Source organism: Orussus abietinus, unplaced genomic scaffold, assembly GCF_000612105.2.
Source record: "Orussus abietinus isolate OABI.00-Male unplaced genomic scaffold, Oabi_2.0 scaffold66, whole genome shotgun sequence".
NCBI classification, from domain to species: domain Eukaryota; kingdom Metazoa; phylum Arthropoda; class Insecta; order Hymenoptera; family Orussidae; genus Orussus; species Orussus abietinus.
Genome location: NW_019394234.1, coordinates 360668 through 385961, shown reverse-complemented (window position 1 = coordinate 385961; position 25294 = coordinate 360668). Strand labels below are relative to the sequence as shown.

The window sequence follows — 25294 nt, the reverse complement described above, 5'->3', positions numbered from 1 at the left end:
CGCGAAGAGACAACAAAACCGCGAGTAAAGCGGGACGCTCTGCCAGACCCGCGGTTTCGAGACCCTCGCCACTTTAAATGCTTGCAATCTCACTATTAACGTGTCACTTACATTACGTTTTTCTTATTATTTTCTTTTCTTTTTTTTTTTTTTGCGTGCTCCGTTTAACTCAATGTGTATGATTGGATGATTTTTGGAGTAACCGTACGTGCGTACTTAGGGTCACACAATCGCTAAAGATCTCCTCTTCTTCGCTCCCAACCCTTTCCCCTCTTGCCGCCAACGCTTCCTCCTCTGCCCCTCCCCTCCTTCCTCTTCTTTTCGCACCCCACCCGCCCCACCCCGCCCCGACCTCCCTCACCTGCTGAATTGTTTCCTTTTGCTTAAGAGTTATTAAGAGTTTGTTTTTCTTGTGTTTCATTCGTATGCGCAATTAACACTCACTGCAACTAGAGTTACGATACGTCCTGATCCTCCACGTCTTGCAGCTGCTCCTTCTGCTCACCTTCTCCTAGGAAACAGAACGTTATTCTTTGTATTAGATACAAATTCATCGAATGTTTCGATCAAATTTACTCGAGATTAAAAGTATTTAATACATTGGCCAGTGAAGGTGTCACCACCACCTGATATTTCCAAGCTACGTACAATTATCTAGTTGTTTTCATGAACTTGCATACCTCTTTCCGAGAATTAAATAAAAAAACATATTTAGCTCCTTTAAAAGTAAAATTTCAATTAGTATGTAACAAACAAAGCCGATTATGAAGTGCATCGGTTCGGTGCACGTGTACAAGGAAACATACAAATTCTAAAAAGTCTTACCCGAAACAAGTGTTTAGTATTTCAAACACGACAAAACGTGATTTTTCTAATTAACGCTTGGCTGCTTTAGACAATATTATTGTTTAAGTTTCTTGGGGATTTGAAACTTCTGCAATTAAAAGTAAATGGTTGCTTTCGGTTACTACAGTGAGGTTATTTAGGATTACGAGCATTTCTTGGGTACAAACTTGGCTACGAAAACTTGCAGACTACCTTAAAAGCAATACTTCCTAAGAAATTAAAATCCCACGAAAGCTAAAAGCCTCGGGCTCCTAAATTTACAAATCCGGGCTGCTGATACCTTTTTGGGATTAAAGCATTCATCAATTCAATCTTATTTTTAATTTCTTATCGCTATGATCATTGCCAGTCACATCTAAGCACATATCCGATTCTAAGTAAGAAATTGTTGAGAAATCTATTTGATACAAAAATTCGTGAAAATAGTTGAACTTTTTAAAAAGACTTCCGAAATATTCCTAAAATGAGCTATCTTTAACAGGAAACTTAAGATTTCCTGATATGATAAAAACTACTGGAACCCATGTGAGCTATATATATATGGAAGGATTGAATGTGGGAAATATCATTGAGGGATATAATTAGCATTCACTTCTGGAATCTTGTAAAGCGTGCGATACAGAGAATATGTAATACAATAAGACTTGAATATACTGATATATTCCCCTCAGGTTATGGTTGGTATACCACGTGTACTCATTATTGTGTTGCTAACGTTTTTATTGATAAACATTTATCAATACATGATAATCTGCTCCCAGCGAATGCTAAAGAACGAGAGTATCATGTGTTTTGTCTGTATCCTTTTTTCCCCTCATTAGTAGAGCTGCTATTTTGTACGCGATACCGTCATCATTGCTGATATGAACTGCGTAACTTCCGAAATTCTTGTAGACATACACGCTCGGGCATTCAATTAATCAATGGAACACAACTCTTACGGCACAATTCAACGTCCACGTTGAAATTTCATTTGAAATTATAGCAAATCATAACGAAGTTATTTTTCCCCATAGATAAAATATTCGAATACCTGAGTAGTTGTACTTGAAATTCATTATACCGTGAAAAAAAAAGCATGTTCAAAAACCTGGCAACAATTCGATTAAGTGCCCTCAAGAGAAGGAAATGGACCTTGGATATGCATACCTAGGGAATGGCGTGCCAGGAGATAGGAAAGGTATTCTTTTTTTTCTCTCTAAGGGTGAGCATCACTGGTAATGGCTACCGCGCCGTCGCCTTGAACGGTCAACTGCTCGGCTTCGGGTTCTAAATCAGAAAGCATTCCAAGCCCAAGTAAATTGAAGCGTATATACAAGAGAGCAACATTCATTCAAGAGCAATCCAATATCCGTAACACGTAAAAGGTGGAAATAATGTTAAAGGTATGTCAATGCAGAGCTTCATTTTAACGAACGATACAAAGCTACCGAACGTCTCACGAATGAAAAATTGATTAAAACTTGAGCACGTTCGCGTTTTTCTCAATACTTGAAAAGCGGATGATTTGAGAGATAAATTTGATATTATATACTTATACATGAGGTTATTAAACATAATACAAAAATTAGAAATAAATAGGAAGTCGACAATGAAGTCTATGAAGAAGTATACTGTAAAGATGATCACTGTTCGCTACTAATGATCATTTCTTTGAATATCATTACTGTTTCAACAATTTTCTTCATATTCTACCTGTAAAAGGCATACATATACTTCTTAGAAAGTAACTACTCATTATAAAAAATATGTACTTATAAAGCCTCCCATGTCAATGACCCTTTCCATTGACATTTAATTGAAAACCATTTGGGATATTTGCATCGATTTAAACAAATACCCAGAAATATAAGAGACACTACAAATAATTAAGTATCACCGACTGTTCACATCGAAGAGATGTGATTCCGACGCAAACTGTTTAAATGTACAAAAGGCACATATAAATTTAAATTTGAATAGGTGAAGCATACTTGTGTGTTTACTAAACTTGCGTACTGATGTCAGTAGTATCGGTGATACATCTCAGATCAACTCGCAATTATCATTTTACCCACCCTGGATGGTGTCATTTGTAATGCAGCTCAATAAAAGTGTTTAAAAAATACCCGCGAGAGGAACATCAGAGACCAAATTCGACTGAAAATGTTCATTGTCGACCACCTATTCGTATTAGCTGAAACTAACCATCTCCTTGCATATCCGACGTCCACAAAGTAAGATTGTCCCTGAGGAGCTGCATTATGAGGGTAGAATCTTTGTAACTCTCTTCCGAGAGAGTGTCAAGTTCGGCGATAGCGTCGTCGAAGGCTGCCTTCGCCAAACGGCACGCCCTATCAGGACTATTAAGGATTTCGTAGTAAAAGACGGAGAAGTTGAGCGCCAGGCCTAATCGAATAGGATGAGTTGGTGGTAGCTCCGTCATGGCAATGTCACTGGCAGCTTTATAAGCCACCAGAGAATTCTCCGCTGCTTCCTTCCTGTCGTTGCCAATCGCGAACTCAGCTAGGTAACGGTGGTAATCGCCCTTCCTGTAATTTTACAACTTATGATTAAACTTCAAGCCGTATTAATGTACCATGCTCCTAACCTCTACAAGAATAAGCCTACAGACACTTAAAGAATAATCATAGAAACCAGAATTCAGTGAAAATTTAAACAAGTTTATAGTCTGTTCTCATTCTTTATACCAGGCATTTATGTTCCCTGGAAGGATTAACAGTGTACGTAAAAATAATGGTAACGTGAAACAAAATATTTTCTTGGCATTTTTCAGCAGAGGATACGATTACGGGGACTTACATCTTGTAGTAGAAGACTTTCGATTCCCCGGTTGAAGCACAAGGAATTAAATGCTTGTCCAGAACTCCTAATATGTCGGCGCAGATGTCTCTCAGTTCCTTCTCAACTTGGGATCGGTATTGACGTATCATTTCCAGCTTTTCCTCTGCACCCTTGTTCTCTTCCTTTTGTTCTATACTTGAAATTATCCGCCAGGAAGCCCTCCTCGCGCCGATAACATTTTTATATGCTACCGATAATAAATTCCTCTCTTCGACGGTCAACTCTAAATCCAACGAAGCTACCTTCTTCATAGCCTCAACCATTTCTGCAAAATTATTTACATGATATAAACATTACATACACCATGACATGCGATACATTTACTACTAAGATTTACTATCCACAGATCAGTTTCACCATCAAAGGCTCCGAATGAATTTATTTCACGATCTATTCTACACCGCATTTATTCAATTGATTCAAATTGAAAATAATATATATATTGAAAATAATATAACCCTATAAAAAATTAATTAACGAATTCTTAATTGCTCGCTATTGTAAGAAATAATACCCTTGTCTGTTTTCATTTCCCTGCATCGACGAGTGGGTCTTTAAGGGATCCAAAATTTATTCAATAACTATCATAGTAGACCATCATAGACGTTTGAAATAGACGTTGTACAGTCGTCATAACGTAAGTCGAATAAAGTGCTGTTGACCTTGCACTTTATTCCGACATAGCCGTGCACGGGTTTGAAATTCGGCATTAAGAGTTCTAATAAAATATTAACCGTATAGTCAGATGTAAAAATCAGATTCCTTAGATTTATGTGATAAACCCAAGAATTAGTACGCACACGACATACCACCAGCTTAGGTGTACAGGAACGGAGGACAGCAGGCACAGATCAATACTTTCCTTCAGCTATGACCTCCCCTCCCACTCCCAGCCCCTCGCCCGGCTCACCCTCCGGCTGCTGTTGCAACCCTCAAATTTAACCTCTCTACCCTTTACACCCTTCCCACCGAGATCTTATAAATATATTTTAACCTTCACACGTTTCAAAATAGCGAAAGAACTACCAATTAAGAATCTCCCTATAAATATACTCATCTCGATTGCCCGCTGACCTCCCCGCGCGAGTAATCGAGAAATTATTTCGATTTTCGGTAGTCCCCGATTAAACTAGTCAAACGTTTTACTAAACATTGTAATAGTTAAGCTTTGCTCGAGGGTTACACCTACAACTTTACATTCCGATGCAGCTCTTGGGCAATGCATGAACCGCGAGTACTTCATCTCGACAAACAATGTAGACGGCATCGAGAAATTATTTGGATTTCAATGGTTTCTGATTAAACTAATGAAACTTTTTACTAAACGTTGTAATAGTAGCTAAGCGTTGTTAGACTGTTATACACCGCAACTTTACATGCGAGTACTTCATCTTGACAAACAATGTAGACGGCATCGAGAAGTTATTTGGATTTCAATAGTTTCTGATTAAACTAGTGAAACTTTTTACTAAACGTTATAATAGTAGTTAAGCTTTCCTCGACTGTTACACCCGCAACTTTGCATTCCGACACAGCTCTTGGGCAATGTATGAACTGCGAGTACTTCATCTTGACAAACAATGTAGATGGCTGGGAGCTAAACAATTGTCAATGTCTCAAAATAGATATGGATTACATAAATAACGCCCAATCGATGGATCGATAAATGGATAACGCAGTATAGTATTTAAACAAAGCTATCCTTACCTCAGGGGATTTAAAGTGTACGTACGAAAAGATTATGTTAAAGATTCAGAGATTTGAGAAAAATCATAATGGTCTGGTATAGGTAAAGGTGAAATGAAATGAAAAAAGAGGGTGTGCAATTATTTAAAAGTCAAGGAAGATCGATGTCTTTGGGTTAATCAGAGGATTACTATTTGAGTATTGTTTTTAAACATTTGAAGTTAAAGTACTATTGTATAATTTAAGCAACTGATATAAACGAGACATATTTATCACAAAATATAGGGGGAAAAAAAAACTCTGCTACCTAAATTGCATCGTTACAGAATAATATCCTATTGTATAATTTAAGCAACCGATATAAACAAGATATGTTTATGACAAAATATAGAAAAAATCCTGGTACGGTAATGGCATCGTTACAGAATAACACACTATGAATTGTGACAAGATATGGTCAAAACCTGATCTTGCACGTTCAACCACTTGCCATACAATTACGGATAACTGCACCATTGGTTGGTCTTCTGTTATTACACCCTACAAGTGCGATTACCTACTCCAATACATGCGTGAAACTCTATGCATATAAATTCAATTGTTTGTTAACTGTCATCATGTAGTGAAACGATTAAAATTTGCAAATGAATTTTCATATTCGGCACCATTTCCCCCTTAATGTTACAAAATATGTATTTGCCAAAGGATAATGTTGTAAATGCGAGGCATACGATATGCTTCCCTGAGTATGTCTGGAATTAGAATAAGGTTTAAATGAATTGGCGATTACATCTTATTGTTATTACCCTGACAACTATTTTTTCTATAACTGTGTATTTCAGCTATCAAAATTTAGACAGAATTAACCCCTTTCTTATGTAATTTTATCTAATGCAAATTTAAATGCGTTGCAATTAATCGACAAGCATTTAACGTTTGGACAACAATCGTATTACAACTTATACAGGTAATTCGTACTCTCTCCGTCGTTTATTATTTCAATAAATGTTTGGAGTCTTTCTATTTAATTTTGTGTTTAATGATTAAGAATTGTAAAGTTTTATGGACGTTTAGTTAACTATTCATTGCATGTTGATGGTCATTGACAGTTTACAAGTAAATTACAGATATACCTGTTTAGCTATCTGTCATGTGGAACATTTGACAGTTATCTCTTATCCGTTATACCACAAAAGAACATTGAAACCAGAAAATTCTTTAATAAAATATCTACTTATGACACATCGGAAAGGAAATAATATTCGGTATATCTTGCTTAGACCAAAAACATTTGTTTTCTTAAAAAACGTTACACAAAACGAGTCAAATGTTAACCGTTAGCTGTTTTAAAAGAATATTCAGTACCGCCGAGGAATTTTCTGACAAGCTACAAAGTTACATCGAACGTGGAAGCAGACTGAGGTATCAAAAACAAATTAATTCCATTTTCAGCATTAATTCCCCCCGATTTGAACTAAAATGGCTACTTCAATCTAATCGAAACGTTAAGAAGAAAAAAAAGTTTGCAATTCTCATTACATCCTTCGTTATCTTAAACAAGAAAACTTGTGATCTCGGGAGCACCTAACGACAGGCATCGGCATAAATGATTAACGTTAATTGATAATTGGCACAAATGATAAAATTGGCAAATTTCGATACGATACACATTCTTCCAAGACTAAGTCCAAGCGGTTACAATGTTTCTTACACAAAACAATGGTACATTGCTCTATCCGTAATTAGCGTTATGTACCGTTACAGGTTAAAAACAAAGAATAGCTTAAAAGTACGGCAGACATCTCGATGATGGAACCGAAGCTAAGGACAGAGACGCGAGCATTTGCAAGCGTGGGCACGAGGAGATTGACAGTCGCAGCTAAAGGGAAGGCCTGGTCTCAAACAAGAGTTTCGAGATGCCCACACTTGGACAGGCATAATTCGGAATAATTTCAAGGCCGCAGAGCGGAGGTCACGGAAAACAGGCATAGTAAAACACGTAGCTACGTAGCGGCGTACGTAGTAAACGCTCGGCGCGTCACCGGCGCCAGAGCAGCGAATTCGGCGGCGGTAGACTCGCGATGTGCCGGCTAGAATCGGCTTAGCAACCGTCGCCGAATCGGGCAACCGAGCTCGTTAAATCCTGCGCCGAAAAGTCCCACGGAGCCGCGTTTCCGGGATTCCCCTCGAGCTTCGTTCCCGCAATGGAGACGAAAAGTCGAGAGGATGCCGACGTCAAACGCCACTAGAGCCTGGTGGTAAAATTCCCGAGCGCAGCCCGACCATGCTCGCGTCGATTAGCGTCGACCCGCGACGCCCGCCGCCTCGCCGAGGACCGGGGACGGGTCTCCTGCGAATTCCCCGTCGATTCCCTAGAGCTGCCGACCGCGGGACGGCGGGGAGCCCGCATCGACTCGTCCGCGAATTTGCGCCGCCTTGGGCGCGCGAGAGCGGGCCGGATGTAAGACGGAGGGAAGAGAGAGAAAGAAAGACCGAGGGGAAAAAAGGAAGAGAGAGAGAAGGCCGTCGACGAGAGAAAAGGGAAAAGGGAAAAGGAGTCGCACCGCCCGAGAGCGGAAGGAGGGCCTCTAGAGCTCGTCTTTGACGTTTCGCGGTCGCTTCCTTGACAGATATCCCGTGGCGGGTCCGGCCGGCGGCATGCCAGGCCCGGTCGCGAGGACCTCGAGGCACCGGATCGTTCCAAGGATACGTGGCTTCTCGAGGCGCGACGGAGAGCGAGAACGAGAGAAAGAAAGAGAGGGAGCGAAGCTTCGCCGATTCCGCGCGACACTCGCTCGGGGAAGCCGTGCGGCTCGGCGACGGGCCGCTCGTAAAATATCGAGTTACCGTCGTAGCGCTCCGCCTGTTCGGCCAGCTTAGCTTTGTAGACGTTGTCCTCCCGCTCCGACATTCTGGATGCTCGTGGATTCTCAGCGGGTTGTCGAAAGGACTCGAAGGATTCGCCTTCGCCCGGATTCTCGCGTATTAACCGGACACACGGATGGACACTTCGCCTCGGACTGCTGCAAGCGAACTCACTAACCAAGATGGCGGCGCCCGCCAACAATCGAAAGCAGTTCCCTGCGGCGCAGACTCCGAATGGATTCCGCTGGATTACGCTCGCCCGGAGCCCGGCCGTCCTGTATTACTCCGCGTGACGTCACCGTCGACGCGCGCACGCGCGAGCCGCCGCGTCGCTCGAGTGTTCGACGAGAATCGACCAATGGCGAAGGGCAGAGGAGAGGAGGGACCGAGAGACCTGTCCGCTTCCTAAGGATCGCTCCCTCTTTCTCACCCTCCGCTTGTCTTATGCGGGCGAGAGCGACGGCATGGTCTCTCGTGCGTAGCCAGGGCTACCGCATCGAACAACCTCGGAAGAAACGCCATCGATGGGGTCACGCCTACCTAGTTTCAAATGGACGGAATTTCAGTTTTATCTAGTTTCGCCGCGTGAATTACGGAAAAATGAATTACAAAATACGTGACCCGAAAACGTACGTGCCGAGACAGCTCCTCCGGTAGAGAGTATAACGAAAATGAAGATAAAAAGGTAGTAATTGTACCGCAGCATGATGCAGACCGCGTCGAGCCGCCGCCGAGTTCGGCCAATGACGGAACGCGCGCTTAATCGGCGGCGCGCGCGGTTCGATCGGCCTAAAAGTTGGCAAATAGGAAAAGAGATGAGAAATTTCGCTTTTCGCATTGGTCGCGCGTAATCTTCTGACACTTCCGGTATTTAAATGCAAGTAGATTTACTATCCCGATACCCAGTCGCGTTCAATCGTTTGATAATGAAACCTGAAGGAAATATTTTTCGGCGTGAGAATAGATGTCAAGAACATTTCTCTGCATGTATATACATATTAAGCATGACATGTAAACGAAGATGAAATAATTGGACTAGGAACGCCGCAATATAACACTTTGCATATGAAAATTGTCACGGTTGCAGTTTTCGCAATAATAATCGCTCATTATTAAATTAGAAACATCTTCTATTTAACGTATTTGATACAAACTTTGATAAAACGAGAAACATATATAGATATATTCAATTAACGGTGGTAAATTAAGCGGTGTAACACGCAAAGATACATTGGAGCATTGAAAGCTTATTCATGACAATAATTTTTATTTTGACAGAACTACTTTTAAACACTTTCAATATTGAACGAATTAATTGAGCCAAATATACATGTGATAAGCCTTCGTTTCAGAACAAAACATGTTATGCGTTGATAATTGTTGGCTACAATTGTCAACTATAAAAATTATTATACGAAACTCGTTATACGTATTCGTTGCTTATTATTAATTTAGGATTATTACTAAATCAACATCTTACTATAAAGTATGTCTTTGTAAAGGAACATGAAAGGATATATTGTAGTAATTCTTTTCGAAATCAAGTGGCTTTCTACAAAAGCCAATCTTAACGCTACTGGAAAAATTAACTTTATTACCCTATCTATTGCATAAAAATATGACTATTTTGGTTTATTATGGCATGAATATTTTAAAAATTAGAAAAAATTGAAATACTTTACTAAAATCGACGTTCTCCAGATATACTTGGATTTTACAAAAGTTAAAATTTTATGAGATAACTTCCTGCTTTATGCATATCTTTTAAAACGAAATATCAATAGAATCAATATGTACGGGTTGTTAGTAAATTAAGAATAATTACATATCGATCAGTAACTTGCATTATATCACAAATTAACATATTTAGCAAGAGTAAACGTACACAAAAACCGACTAAAACCATGGAACATTCCATTACGAGTCTTTTGCTCATCATTCAAAACTATTGAAGTCTACTATGCAAGATTAGTAGCTATCAATATAAAAAAATAAAATACGTGACGTACTTTACATATGTAATTGGAAGAAATAACATTGTAAGTAAGCCAACTAATTGTATATAATTAAGCAGGACAATTATTATTGGTATATAATACAAACAAAAAAGAATGTAAATATCCAAACTTGTTCGTTGTTTCAATATTCTTTTATTGTTATTTATACACTTCTATCTTCGCATAATGCATGGAACATGGAACAACCATACCCTATACTGCATAATACCCCTTCCTAAAAAAAACTGATTACATATGTGGAATACAAAAAAAAATCTTGTAGAAAACAAAATTCTACCAGATTATTTCATTGAAATTTAAAAATTCTTCTGCGATGCAATCAAGATGTATTAAACAAATGACTTGTTTATTATAAATTAGTTATTCTCCAATAAAAAAATCTTTCCTTTCAATAGGTTTGAAATTTATTTCACAATTTTTTAAATACTTTGATCACACTTCTAATGAATTCAAATATATAACGATTTAGAAAAGAACACGTGCAGTAGTTTTACGACTTTTTGTGGACTATAAATCTTGGTCATTTTAAACATTAATACATGGAAAACAAGTATATACCGATTAATTTTGCACACTGAATATGTACAAAACATTTGACAAAGGTCGCTTGGGTTTTTGTAATGTCCAATTTTGAAAATAATTACTCGTTGCGTACGTACTGTAAAAGCAATACCCAAGAAATCCGACTAATCGGAGTTATTGTAGTACTTTTAAATTATTTATTTTATAATTACTTTGTATTTATATGTATACAGATATATGTATATATCATCTTTTTTGATAATTATCAACTATTAAAATTATGATACAACCTGGGTTATCCATACAGACTTAGTGTAACAATCATTGTAAATATTGTCCGCAGGTCGATCGTTCCTCTCAAAATATTAACGTTCCGTACTTGTATAATGCGTCAAAAAAAAATATAGTTACTTTTATATCTAATGAGAAGAACCATCTATGTGCGGGATATTTAATAGGGATATACAAGTGTTTCGACTTGATAATATTGTTAATGTATATATTAACAAATATAAACCGTGGAGAGGAAAAATTCATAGTACGTTATTGTACACAAAGCTTGAAAAGCTTCCCTACCGTGAATCACTTGGAAGCTCATATGCCGCCTGTGTCAGTTATCTTTGCGAAATACCCCTCTGCTTTAGTTCCACGGTGCAGTTAGAATCGATCACTCTAGGTCTATGGAAAGCCATGAATGTGTGTACAAGTACTGCACATCGTATCTCCCTAAAATGTAATGCCCCCAACAGTGAAATCCTGATTACCCATGAACAGAATTTTCCAGCTTTTTATGTTTATCATACAAAATAAATATTCGCACATTACACGTACATTTGTTTATGTACGAATATCTTTTATGTCGCATAACTGATAGGCGCATATAGAAATGCGGTATTGGAAATAACTCGGTATTGTCCGGTTCTAAGAAAAACGGTTCAACAATATTAATTAACAGTCGATTCCGAAACCTGAATTAAATGTTGCACTCCGTTCATCTTGTATATTAGAAATTAACCCTTCCTCGCCTAGGTGCCTAGGTCCTAATCTGTTAGTAAATGGCAAGAATTAGGTAATTAGATTTTGATCGATGCTCTGATTGCATGTCCTTGTATAAAGTGATATCGAGGTTGCTCATTGCTCTTTGTAGTACATGGAGCAATATGATTCGCTTTTGTACCGTTACATTAAAATACCTATTTCCACATATTAATCGTTATTTAAATTAATAATGTTGCCTAATTGAAAATCATTATCCCTAGCCAATAAATTTTTGTGGAGAATGTGAAACGGAGAATATTATTTAATTTATGTAAAAATCATATTAGTAACTCTTTCAATGATGCTAAACGTTTAAGATACATTGGAATAATATACCTTAGATAAAAGAAACTCACGAATAAAGATTTTCATCGATACCAGAACTCGGCGAGAAAGGATTAAATAATGATAAATATCAATGGACAACGTAACAATTCTTTTATATGGCAGCAGTAATGAATTTTCGACAGCAACTGAATTCAATGATTTATATACGAAGTAAATATTATAGTTGTAATTTATTGATTCTAAAGAAAAACTGATATTCCTATTTTTTTTTTCTGTTTCTGACAAAAGAAATATCTTTCTGTGTGCCAATAAAATATTTTTCTCTTGGAAATCCAGCTGAGCCTCTATTCTGAATTACACGATCATTCCTTTAATATCACGAAATAGACTTTTATGAAGCACGTTTAATTTCCTTGGATCAGGATTTTTTTCAGACAGTATATTCTGTGATCATCATTTGATCGCATACCTTTGATAATTTTATATCGCACAATCCATTTCGTTATATCTTTTAAGAGCATACTGGGACCTACTAGTTGGAGTTGCCGTCCAAAGTAACTTCAGTTTTTAGGAAAAAAGTAATAAATCTAGGCAACATATCAGACATGTCAGGCACTAAGAGATTAAAAACCAGGACGGTTAGAAAGCTATTCGACTAAATTTAACCGCCTCACTACGCAGAACTTCACCGCGAATATGTTAGACCTCCTAGGGTAAGAAGCACGAAAATAATGGATATCATTTACGGTATCATCTTTCAAGCGAATTACAAGTGTGGTTTGTTACTTATAGCAGATACTAGTGTTCAAATTATAAATAAAACGTGGTCCTATTTAATGGCTACAAGCCTTATAATATATTTACAATAATTTGTAGTGGAACTAAATCGTTGGAATATCCACGTGGGTACGCACTGAACAGCTTGGATAAAACTAAACCCTGTATAAAACAATCATTTTTGAGCGATTATATAATTTTCGATGTAACAACCAAACGTGGTAATTTACCGTAACGTAATTTACAACGCCCGGCACATAATTAATGCAAGAAAAGTATAACCAGACTTTGCAGACGGCAGAAATGTACAATGTCAAACATATTTGTTACGTGCTTAAGCACCAACATGTCAGCAATTTCAGATTTTCGCGAACATTGGAAGAATTAGATCATTTCCTAGCTCGTTCGGTTTCACAGCACCGCCTATTATGCCAACTATCTATCGACGTGTACTTCTTGGAACCAAATTAATGGTCGGATATCGATTAACAAAGAAATTTAAACAGCGGACTAAAATATGTTCGGACATCGCGACCAATCGCCTTTACTCTTGCAATCCCAGTATTCTCCAGTGTACATATGGCAAAGAGATTCCGTGTATGGATCCTGTTGTTTTTTAAACCATACCGGTTCGTATGGCTCATATGGCAATCCTGTAATACATGAAATACCAGTTGAATAGTGTACAAATGAAAATAACAGGCAAACTTAGCGCGTTTGATTGAGACCATCGTTTAAAGAGCCTTGAAATTATTTTTAATTATTATTTCAAATTCATCATATTCTTCTCTAGAACATCCTGTACCAATCAGAATGTGGATTATCGCATAACCACGATGTTCGTAACTAAATGAACAACAGTACACGAAACAACGAACAAAGGAAAACGTTCAATGCGTAACGATTCTGTCGGCAGACAGACCATCGCACAAAGATGAAAAAAGTAAAATATTCTTATCATTCCGCGCGATTCATTCGAAGGTCATTCCATTTTCCGCACTCCGTGTCGTTTCAGCGTGTATGAAAGTAAGGCATAATAGACTCTACAGTTTCTAATAATTACGATTAAAACATTACATGGTCGAAAACCCCATATACTAGAGATAAAAGATCTTTTTAATAAGAAATAGTAAAAAAAAAAACTGGAAGAACACTGAAAATAATAAGCTGAAAGATTGACCAACCACGTTCTGTCGCCACCTCCGCCTCGAATTCACGCATTCGTCTGGCCGCACGTTGCTTTTCTTCTAATCGCAATTTTTGTGAATTAGCCTCATCCCAAAGTCCATTCTCCATTAACCGTTGATCGGGCCTTAATCTGGAGTCGGTTGGTGCTACTCCTTCTTCGGGTTCATTCAACTGACAGGCCAATTCGGTAAATGAGTAATACTTCTCACAGTCCTCACTAAAATTCAATTGCAAAATAACTTGGAATGACAGTCTTTACCTCCTTTGTTTCGATTATTAATACCGACTCCCGTTTCAACGATTACATTAATCTTGATTTATGCATGTCTGGATGTGAAATATCGCATAATCACAACTTATTGTTATGAAAATGGAGTATATGATTCAATGAGATTCAACCCAAATGTTTCAACGATACGGCCATGATGATGAAATCGATAAACATGAACACACTCACGGTGGCATACGACGTTTCCAAGCCAGGATGTAAGGTCCCGTCTTATAAACAGGGTTATCAGGTGTGCCAGAAGTACTAATAACTGGGGCTATTTCCATCTTAGAATCCCAGGTACCCTGCACGACCCATTTAACTTCATTGTTCGAATTCATCACAACTCCACGAACCTTGCGTTGACTGTCCCTCGAAAAATACGAATATGGAATATATTTGAGATGGCACTTAATGCCTTGTTTGTGATTGATAATATCCATGTCGCCACTCTGATCTACCCATAGCTTTCCAACAATAATGTTATGTACTGTCGTTGTGACCTTCCGCCACGTATAATGATTGTTTCCGGTAGTGAACTCCAGATGTGCAGTACCCAAAGGTATAACCTAATAGATGAAAAATTAATTATCAAGTCCTTGTTTATATTGAAATATGTTCCGTTACTGTATCAATGTATTATCTGTGTTACGATATAATATACTGACGTGATTTATTCATATGATGTACTATTTTTATTGATTTATTGAAACGTCACAAGCTCTTTCCTACGTAATTGATAGGGATATAAATATGGATTTACTACACAAAATAGAACATGAGTAATGACAATTTGATATAAAAAAAAATGTTAGAAATTCACAGGGAGATAAACTGAAGACCTCCGCCAAATTGTCAATGCTCTTATCCTATTTAAATTGGAAAACAAAAAAAAACATCGATCTCTTTAATAATTGCAAAGGAAACAGCTTATAACACTGTATATGAGCCACCTTTAATGTTGTAATACTAAAAATTACTAACTATTTAGGTTTAAGAGGGAATTACAAATTACCTGTAGATATTTTCCTCGAAATTTGGATGCCATTGTAAATTCCTGCCAACATCGCCAGGTTTTACCTTCGCAATACTGTGCCAACATTGGTGGATGATGTGAAACCTGTTCAGAGATTGAACGCCAGCCTAAATCTTCAGTTCGGTCACATTCATAGGTCTCTCCAAGTAAAGGATTAAACGGTTTTCCCGTTCGCGAAGCAGTTGTAGAGTAACTAGAGACGGTGAATGCTGCGACATACGCCATTTGTTCGTAACTGTCGGTACATCCTGATGCTCTGTTTTAAACGTAGAATTTTCGATTAAAACCAAATATTATGAGCAAATGTTAAAATTAGAATTTATAAATGTACTAATGTATGGATATAACTGTTTTAACTTCTTTCATTTAAAACAAGTTAAGGGATGCATTCAAAGTCAATCTCTTACTGATTTGATTAGATCAATCACAATCCAAATGTTTTTTATTTATTTTAAGAAACATTCCATATTTGAAATTGATCTAAACTGAACTTATATAGCATAAGAATATATAATATAATTTTCAAATGCATGTTTATGGATTCATAAAAATTGCGAAAACTTCTTTCACCTAAAAACTTCAAATTATGGATAATACTTCAGTTAATACCTTTCAATTATTAAAATACACTATTGGTGTGAATACATAATAACACATACCTATCAAGTATATCAGCATATTCATAATCTTCAGTCAATCGCTGAAGCATACTAAGCGGTTCCGAAAAGTTAACAGGCATTGGTATTTTTGATAGTTCTTTTCCAATACAATTTTTCATGATACTCCATAGATTCAAAGGATAATTTGGTTTGTCTGGTACTCGAGTTCTACGCTTCCTTTTTGACACTGTTGTCACCCCGGAACCAGTTGGTGTTTCCCCACCATTATTTGCTTGCCAAGCCGTCTAAGCATAAAATATCATATCAACCATTTTAAATACTTTAAATTCCAAACTAATAGATTCAACGAAATTCCTCATCGTTGCATACAAAGTCTATAAACAATATATTATTAATCAAGTTACCTACATTGTCCAGATCGGGAGTAGAAGCAACAGGGACAGGTGTTGGAGATGCAGTAGAATCAGTCACGATGAGAAAATTATCTGTTCTAGCGCGATCGTTGTCAGATGATGGCGTCGGATCTCCTTCAGAACTTGAGCCATCATCGCTTCCTTGAGAATCGGTCCGATCTCGCCCGTGTGATATAGAATTACCCGTAGTGACGCCAGAGATACTCAAAGTAAACGCATCTGATTCTTGGGCATCATAAAATTCGACATTATCCTCGTCATCTTCTGAAGGTGACGTATTTCCTCCTGTATCTGTATTAAAGGAATTAGAATCGAAGGTTAAGACATCGATCGAGAAAAAATAATCACAATAGTAGAAAAGTAAGGAGGAAGGAAATGTAACTCAAGCAATATAAAAACTATGGAAGGAATTGTATTCATAAAAAAATTGTTTACATTATCTAGCTTCTCGGTATCAAACCCGTTTGCAAACCAGAATAATATTTATATCCTTACGCTCTGATAATAGCTGAATTCAAAGAGACCAGAGGTCATTTGTCGATTATAACGTTTATCTCAATTTGTAAGTCGATATTGGAATAAGTAAAACTTAAATATCCATAAGGAACGAAACCAAAGATGGTACACAGCCAATATTTAAAACTATAGTTACACTGTACGTCACGATCGCAGCCGCCAAACCTCAAAAAGCCAGATTAGAATCGTCAAGTTTGATTAAACACTTCTTTGCATGGACCGTCACTTAATAAAGGATTGAAAGACCGCACCTACCCCGTCATTCGTTCTTTCCAGGTTCCAGGTATTTTATGCGAAACCTTTACGCGTAATTTAGTACATGTATCTCCAAAAGGGATAATAGAAAAAAATTTGGATACGTCTATTTACAAGGCCAACTTTGGTTCGCTAGCAACTACCAAGAAACACACCATACTCGTATCGTCACTGCCACATGTGCGGTACTTGCGCACCCACACGAGCATGCACATAACCGTCAAGTAATGCGCGGGGAGAGAGAGGCATATCATGAGCACATAAAACGGTTTAACACTTCCCTTCCAAGGGAAACATCCGTGGAAGATCAGCCGACAAGAGCAGACGCTCTAGGAACAATGTTGCACACTTGGTCACGACTTACCCGAATAAGCCAATTTAGAAGTCTCCTAATGAACTACCCCGACGGAAGGGGAAGAGAGTGATCGAGAGACCGTACACTTCTTTCGTATCGAAGTGCTTTGTCACTCTCATTGTGAAAGCTCGAACGACAGAGATAGCCTGACTTTCCGGTACTCAAAGTGGGGATAGTGAATCGTGCAACCTTGTAGTAAATTGATCTTTGACGCACGACCATTGGTTAACGCGGAAGTAAGACGGTCGAAGGGCCGACATGCGTCCGCTCGGAAAGAATCGTGCGTCCTTCTTTCGCTCGTTACCGACACGAATGTGAGAAAGACGGCGCGAGTCTCTGAGTTCGTTTGGTAGGGGCACCAAATAATGCGACTGCTGAAACAAGGCCAGCCTCGTGAAGCGACTCGGTTCCAAGTCTTCTCAATTCTATAAATCAAGGCTGCGCATGCGCAATCTAAATCCCAAACCACATGCGCAATCAGGTGACGTTTGTAGGCCACGTGACAGGGTAGGCGACTATTAGCAAGGAACCGTTAGCTAATTTTAATTTTCCTCGTTTTACTCCCAATCATTTAAACCACTTTTTCTTTCCTTCTACGATAGCATTAACCTGTGAAAAACCGGTAGCTCCAGTTATAACAATAATTTACGAAACGGTTGTGCAAAGTCTATTTCCCACATCTGTGCAGAATCAAATTCTGAACAAATGATATAATACTTAACTTCATCGATCCAATAAATATTCAACTGAGCATTTATAACTTAAAATTTGACCAGTTGGCTCTTTAAGAGAATATAACGTACATATCAGGCTAATTTTGGTTTTAATTGATTAAATTATATACCAAAAACGTGGTACATTTTTAATAATAAAAAAACTTCTAATAGTTCCAAGAAATTTATATTTATATTCTTTGAATGAATAAATTTTAAGAAGAGAAATATTTTCTTTTGGATATTTTTGGCATCATTTGAAAGTTAATTAAGCATAATCTACATAATCAACAGTTATGATACAAAGTTAAGTGGTCATCAAAATTATTCAATGCTTGAAAACTTTCTGATATACTTATGTAATCTTTTTTTTATAGTACTTGAAAAAACATCACATATTTGTAATTCATCAGCATTCCTATTTTTGAAACAAATACTTTTCGAATAACTACACTTCTACCTTAAACTCTGACATGCACTGTCCTGCTATGTGTGATGATAATTTACATTATTATGTATCTATAACACATTATCAGAATAATCTGTTGCGTGTAAAAGAAAAAGTATCAGTACTAGATTGTAACCCAGATTTATGCAGGTATCCAGATTAGTAACAAAATCTTCTCTAATATGTAAAATTTATACATGATGGAAAAGAAATGTATATTCACATTTTTTAAATAGAATAGTAAAGTTGTGACCATTAAGTCGATACTATCTGATGATACTGTTTCTAATCACTTTCATTCTTTGCTATAAGCACTAACTACATAACTAAGATCATTAAGCAGTCATGAAGTGAAGCAATTCTACAGCAATTGGAAGCACACATATTAAAAAAATATATAAATATATGTAAAAATTGTGAATTTACGAGACGGTCTGTGTCCTCCAGCTGGTACCGCCGAAGGTAGAGCGTGTTGAGCAGCTGCCTCTAAATTTGAATGTTGTCTGGCTAGTTGCTCGACCATTTTTTCTAATCGCACCTTCTGATCTCGTTCGTGTTGCAGTATTTTCTGCCACTTGGGTTCTTGTTGTTGAGCCAAGCGTAAGAAATGACTACTCCTCTGAAATCATACAATTTTTACTATTTCCTTCAGGTCATTTTATGAATTTCCTAGATTAATGTTTCATCAGTACAGTCAAAGATCTACTTCAATGGATCTCCCCAGTTAAGCCTCAATGTCGAACTTTTGACACTTTATTGCGGATTAGCCATTAATTCTATCACTTACAGAATTTATTAGACGAATTAATGTTTAAAGATTTTAAAATTCCGCGGTCAGAGTTATTCCTTAAATTTGTCGGGGCTTTCGGGAGTAACCCGCGTCTATTGTCGCCAGAGAGCCGACGTTTCGCAAACATTGCAGTTCGCTTCATCAGGGCAGACACTGATAAAATGTGTCCTCGTTTGTCTTTGATACTTTTCTCAACGTGCAATGTTTATTTTATCTTAAAACACTTTAATAATCAACTACTATATATATCAATTTAATATCAATTTTAACTCTGCTATTAGCTATTGATTATTGTAACCGTTACTATAAACTTACACTGATCATGGTCTTTGCTACAATACGGAATCGCGTTGCTCGGTCACCGACAGTTTTTATTTTCGCTGATAATTCAAGATTAGCAGTCTCTAAGGACTCTAAATCTGCTATAGCAGTTTGTAAGGCGATTCCCCCTTTGACGACATGATCGTGACACATTTGCAGATCTTCCAGGCAAAGACTCAGATCTTTAACGATAGATGTATGTTCTCCTCTTTGATTGTCATTGTCCTGATAATCCTCGTCTTCCTCTGAAATAAAAATTAGAATATTCTTGATCGAAGTAAAACCATCGAAATCCCTTGGATTCCAGATTTTTGCAACTCTGTCGGACCAATGGTGCTACCTGTAACACTAGCTGTAATTAATTTTTTACCCCATAAACACGTGTTACCCACGGGACAAGCCAGCATTCTCTTGCAATCGTTGGTAAAAATATTTTCCATATTTCCCCATGTGACTCTGTAATATTCCATTTCTATGGTATTCTAAATTGTCCGAGCTAGGTCCTGAAACTCTTCGTTTTCGATTATAAGTTTATAAAAAGCGTAAAACGTCGAAAACTTTCACGGACCACGCCATGTTGGTTCCAGTCCATGAAAAATAAATGTTTTATCAAAAATGAAATTTCATGAGTTTCAGGACCTACCTCAGGGCCTCCATATTCACGTGGTAAAATATGAATCGAATCGGTACACACCCTATTCGGAGAATACTTTCACCAACGATTTAACTTCTTAGATATATACAGGCTGACTCTTTCATATCACCTTAATATTCACAGTAGAAGATCGATTATTGCAAAATTATATACAGAAATGGGATGACATACCAGATTCCATTACTTTAATAGCTCTGGCTTTAGCCAATTCAAGTGCAGTGACCCACTGCTGACGTTCAATTTCAGTAGCAGCCTTGATGTGGAAGGTTTGAGTAGCGCCGTTGCTTACAACGAAGGTACATGCGTCCACCGCGTGAATTAAGGCCCCGTGCATGGATATCGTACCTCGACAAGTATGAGACATTTCAGCCTGGTTTCTAAACAAACAGGAGAGAACCATAAATTTTATGGTACCCTTGAAATATCACATTTTGACATTACGCTTTTCATTGGGAATTTCACGAGTTCATTGCAATCGGTAGTTTTATCAGACGTATATACCAAGGGCATTGTATATATATACTACTTGTATCGTTGCAGCATTCCCTCCACAAAGATTGATGTAGAATTATGGATGTTTGACGGAACAATTAGAATTTCTAACATGTATTTAACTTTCCTAAGGATTTAGATAAATGAACGTAATTTAATGTAAGGCAAGGAAACGTTAGTTGCAAAAGATGAATGTCATGCAATGCCCATTAGAGGAAAGAGGAGTCCAAATTATGAATTTCTGCAATTCATATCGCGTGCCTCTACCAGAATGACGTGTAAACTGTAATCGTAGGAAGTCGATACGTCATTTCGGTAATAAACATGCGACGTTCTTTATCCTTACCGAATGTCAATATTGTAACATTCTTTATTTCTAATTAGTGCAACATTTGTTCATAAACAATGTGTATTAATACTTCGACATCAGGATAGAAATACCATATTTAAATCAGATTTAGAAAATACAATTTTGTTGTGTCGTATTTTTCGTCTGAAATAGAAATGTATTTATTTACTACAATGTATTGACACAATAATCCAATGTATGGAAAAGGAACTTGCTGGAAAATTAAGTAAAATGAAAAAATTGACCAATGAAATAATCCCATTTTATGGCTACTAAAATATATTTCTATTCATAATATCTGAGCATATAAGACATACTGTTTTAAACAACCATCAAAGATTAATTATACAAATGTTCATTCAATGGATGAGTTAATAAATTTCAATCATGCAAGGTTTCTTTTGCTATTTTTGTTCTTATAAACAACGATTACAACCTATAAATAATTGTTATAATTCTATTAAAAACACTACTAATTTATAGGAACTTTCATCTTATTTTTCTACTCGCCTTTTTAATCCACTAACTTCTTCTATATAGAGTAGAGCAATATTGAGTATTAATTATGCAACCTTGTATGTTATATCCAATGTGTTAACAGTAATTTAAGATTTAATTCGACTACATGCATGTCAAGTGCACAAATCATTTCTTTTCTCAGAGACTCATGACTATTAGCTTATAATAAATGTATATCTGAAATGCGTGAATTAAAATCATGAAGACAAGTGTACGTATATAGATAGTTAAGTGCTTCCTGATGTGCAGTCTGAAAGAAAGGTAATCAATTACATAAAGTCTTCCGATTCTTTCTGCTTAAATGGAAATTCAAGGTTCTAAACTGAAAAGCTCGATGGATACATAAGTAGCACTGTTTCTAAATTTTAAAGCGTTGTGACAATTTAATTTTATCACTATTATTGCTTGATTAAAAGTAAACCTACAAATAGTCAAACAAGTGTGCCCACATTCTAGGATATGGAAGAAGAACTAATAAATTACTGCGTAGAAGAAAAATAAAACGACAAATTGCTTGGGAAATGACTAAATATAATGTAAACCTATCGCGTAATACTTGCACCACAATTATGATTTTATCATAACAGAATAATGTGAATAAACAATGTATACAAGTAATGATTTAGCTGCTGTGTGATACAGTTGAAAGCAATTGTGAATGAAGGAACCTTATACAAAGCTGAATAATTTGCGCAAAAAACACCATATTGAGGATGCACGCACAAATTAAGAAATGTTCTACGTTTGTAGAATGTACATTTTTGTTTCAGGTGTACATAGTGTATTAACAAAAAATGCAGAGAAATATATGGTATCGATGTATTAAGTATACATAGCCAATCCTAAAGACAGTGGAAAGTGTGTTTAGGGATTTTAAAATTAAAATTAAAATCATTGAGACTTCTTGCTCCTTGAATTGCATATCTTTTTTAAAAGAGGGTCAGGATTTTGTTGATTCGGTTTTTGTTACTTACTCGGAGGCTCTGCCAGCTCTCCGCTTGCGTCGTGTCGATATCTTTGGCCCCCCTGTTGGTTCAGCCCTAAACAATCCATAAAACAAATAGGCCCCATTCACTTTATGCACATTGTTTCAAGTGGTTTTTTTTCAAATCACCTACTTTAAACATACAATCTTGTCAATGATTAAAATGCCAACTTTGCGAGCTATATAAATATGTAAACATGTTTCGCTAACTTTTTAACATTTCTAATGCACAGTATCATTCAAGTGCTAATATCTAATTATTAGAAATTACTAAGTAATTCATAAGTGTTTAATTAAAACATGATACATATACATAGTTGCAAAATAGGAATAAATTATTGTATAATTCACTGTAATTTACAATAGTCTACATCACAAATCCTGGATTTTACAAACTTGTCTTGCTCTGCTTAAAATTCTGTTGAATTTATTAAATTGAACATCTCATTTGATAGTGCAGTACTTAAAAAGTTGTTTCATATTTATGTTAGATCTCTTATTCTTTGGACAAAACATTTATCATTGTACTACATTAAAAAGTAAAGATCTATAAACATACAAAATACACAGTCTAAAAAATATTATGCTGAGAAAAACAAGAGTGATATTTTAACTCTCTGAAAATAAATTAAAAAATGCACCTAGAATAATTAGTATCTCAAAATTTCTGGAATGAACAGAATGAAGAAGCGAAGGTAACACAATACTTTGTGACAATTTTAGAAATTCTACAGACTTAATACAATTAATAGCATGAAATAATCTAATACAGAATGACAACATTATAGAAATTGCACAATCGATTTGTGAAGAAAAATGAGATTTAGATAAGCAGTGATGAAACAAAAACACCAATTTTCCAATCTAACAAATGTGTTGGGTGTTAAGGATTGTACCCCGTAAAGGATTCCTAAATATTTGTATAACAGTAATTCTTAATGCACATCTAAAAAAATAATGTATTATGTCAATACGTAAATTGTAATTAATTCTGTTAAATTACACATCAAATATTTAAGACAACTTAAATATATACTGGTATCACTGCACGTAAGGAAATTAGAAAAATGTGCAGAAGAAAATGTTTACTTATTTATAAATATTATGTACGGCCATGTTTTGATATGTCTCAAATAACACATAGATGACTTTTCTTATAATACAAGAGCACAGTGATCGTATAGAAACTCTAAATCCTTGAGTGTAACTCTTTAATATTATAAAATGAATGTAATATAAATTCTGTCTTGAAACAGGGTACAAAAAGTTTGCACAAAAATTTTCTTTACATGTGTTGTACAAAAAGAGGTGCCAAGCGATAAGAACGACGTTTATATTCTTTAAGTCAACAAGTAACAATTCCTAAGATCTGATTGAATTTCCTTATACTTTGGTAAATGCTAAAGACATAAGTAAACAACTACACAGTAATAAAAGATTGAATCCATCACCTCTGAAAAGAAGAAGAAAGTAGGTAATGCATTAGTTTCTGAAGCAAGAATACGGTGAACAATTTTTTGTTTTAATAGTTTGTTACAGTGATGTGACATCGTGTTATTTATTACTGTATTTCTTACATATTTACTAGAATTAAGTAGACAATTAGCAATCATTACAAGGAGAAAACTATGACCATTTAAGAATTTGACAATAATAATACATTACTTCGGTAAACAGAAAAGGGATCATAGAAGTGAAAGGTAAGGTCACAAAATACTCTCTGACAAGACCAAGGAGACAAAACGTTCTCTCGTCACGGTTATTGGTTATAACTTCTACGGAAAGGAAATTCGTAAGTTAAATATAAATAAATATATGGGTCGTTACCTGTAGTATGACAAGATGCCATTTGACAGGACGAACCATCTTCGTTGATAACCTTTGAGGTAATTAGTCCATTTGAAGAGCCAACCCTTCATCTCTTGGGTGCCGTGTTGGGTTTTTACGTCGCTCATTTTTAATAATGTTGCGCGACCACGTAAATTTTTTCTAATATGCTAATTCTTGCTAAATTCCACGTATACATCACCGTGTTATGCAGCCGCCATTTTGCTATTCGTGTCCAATTCGTGTCTTTCCCTTTCCACAAATTCAACCGTGGATTTAAACATAAGTTGAGATCGGAAGTCGAATAGTCAGAGAGCTTGTGCAGCACTGCGGCATGATCTAAAGGAGACGAGGGGGGCTATTATGTATGCAGATTGAGTGAAAATGTGAAAACCGAACAACTCGCGGTATTACGGAACTTTTATCGTCGTGAAAATGTTAGATGATTCGGGTGAGACTACTCGACAAGAAATTCAGTGTCGAGTGACGAGATATGAGAGAGAGAAACAATAGATAGAAGAAGATCGAAAGAGACCCGCCGTAAACGTAAGAATATATGGACGGAGCCCAAGCCAGAGGTCTGAGAGCCGAAGTAAATAAATGGGAAACACGTAGAACATTGGGAAGGTAGCCATATTGGTTAGCCAAAATCATAGCTTT

General features: G+C 36.6%; 2 protein-coding genes across 4 annotated transcripts; both read right to left on the bottom strand.

The window, feature by feature from the left end:
• Positions 1 to 356: 356 nt before the first annotated feature.
• LOC105700416 (14-3-3 protein epsilon) lies at positions 357 to 8467 on the bottom strand. Its single transcript, XM_012426246.1, has 4 exons — positions 8224 to 8467; positions 3649 to 3955; positions 3034 to 3377; positions 357 to 511 (listed from the first exon to the last, which is right to left on the bottom strand). The coding sequence occupies exons 1-4, from the start codon at positions 8285 to 8287 to the stop codon at positions 456 to 458; spliced, it is 771 nt and encodes a 256-aa protein (XP_012281669.1). The 5' UTR covers positions 8288 to 8467; the 3' UTR covers positions 357 to 455.
• A 1904-nt stretch (positions 8468 to 10371) lies between these two features.
• Positions 10372 to 24894, bottom strand: LOC105699488 (oxysterol-binding protein 1). Of its 3 annotated transcripts, none has more exons than XM_012424525.2 (11): positions 24635 to 24894; positions 22797 to 22862; positions 20634 to 20839; positions 19802 to 20052; positions 19123 to 19315; positions 16405 to 16700; positions 16036 to 16280; positions 15356 to 15632; positions 14530 to 14909; positions 14072 to 14289; positions 10372 to 13537 (listed from the first exon to the last, which is right to left on the bottom strand). In XM_012424525.2, exons 1-11 carry the CDS (start codon positions 24760 to 24762, stop codon positions 13395 to 13397), a joined length of 2403 nt encoding a protein of 800 aa, XP_012279948.1. In that variant the 5' UTR covers positions 24763 to 24894; the 3' UTR covers positions 10372 to 13394. The 3 variants fall into 3 exon arrangements, with proteins under 3 accessions (XP_012279948.1, XP_012279938.1, XP_023290610.1); XM_012424515.2 differs by having other exon boundaries at positions 14069 to 14289; positions 24635 to 24893; XM_023434842.1 differs by lacking the exon at positions 22797 to 22862 and having other exon boundaries at positions 13395 to 13537; positions 14069 to 14289; positions 24635 to 24893.
• Between the last annotated feature and the right edge of the window lie 400 nt (positions 24895 to 25294).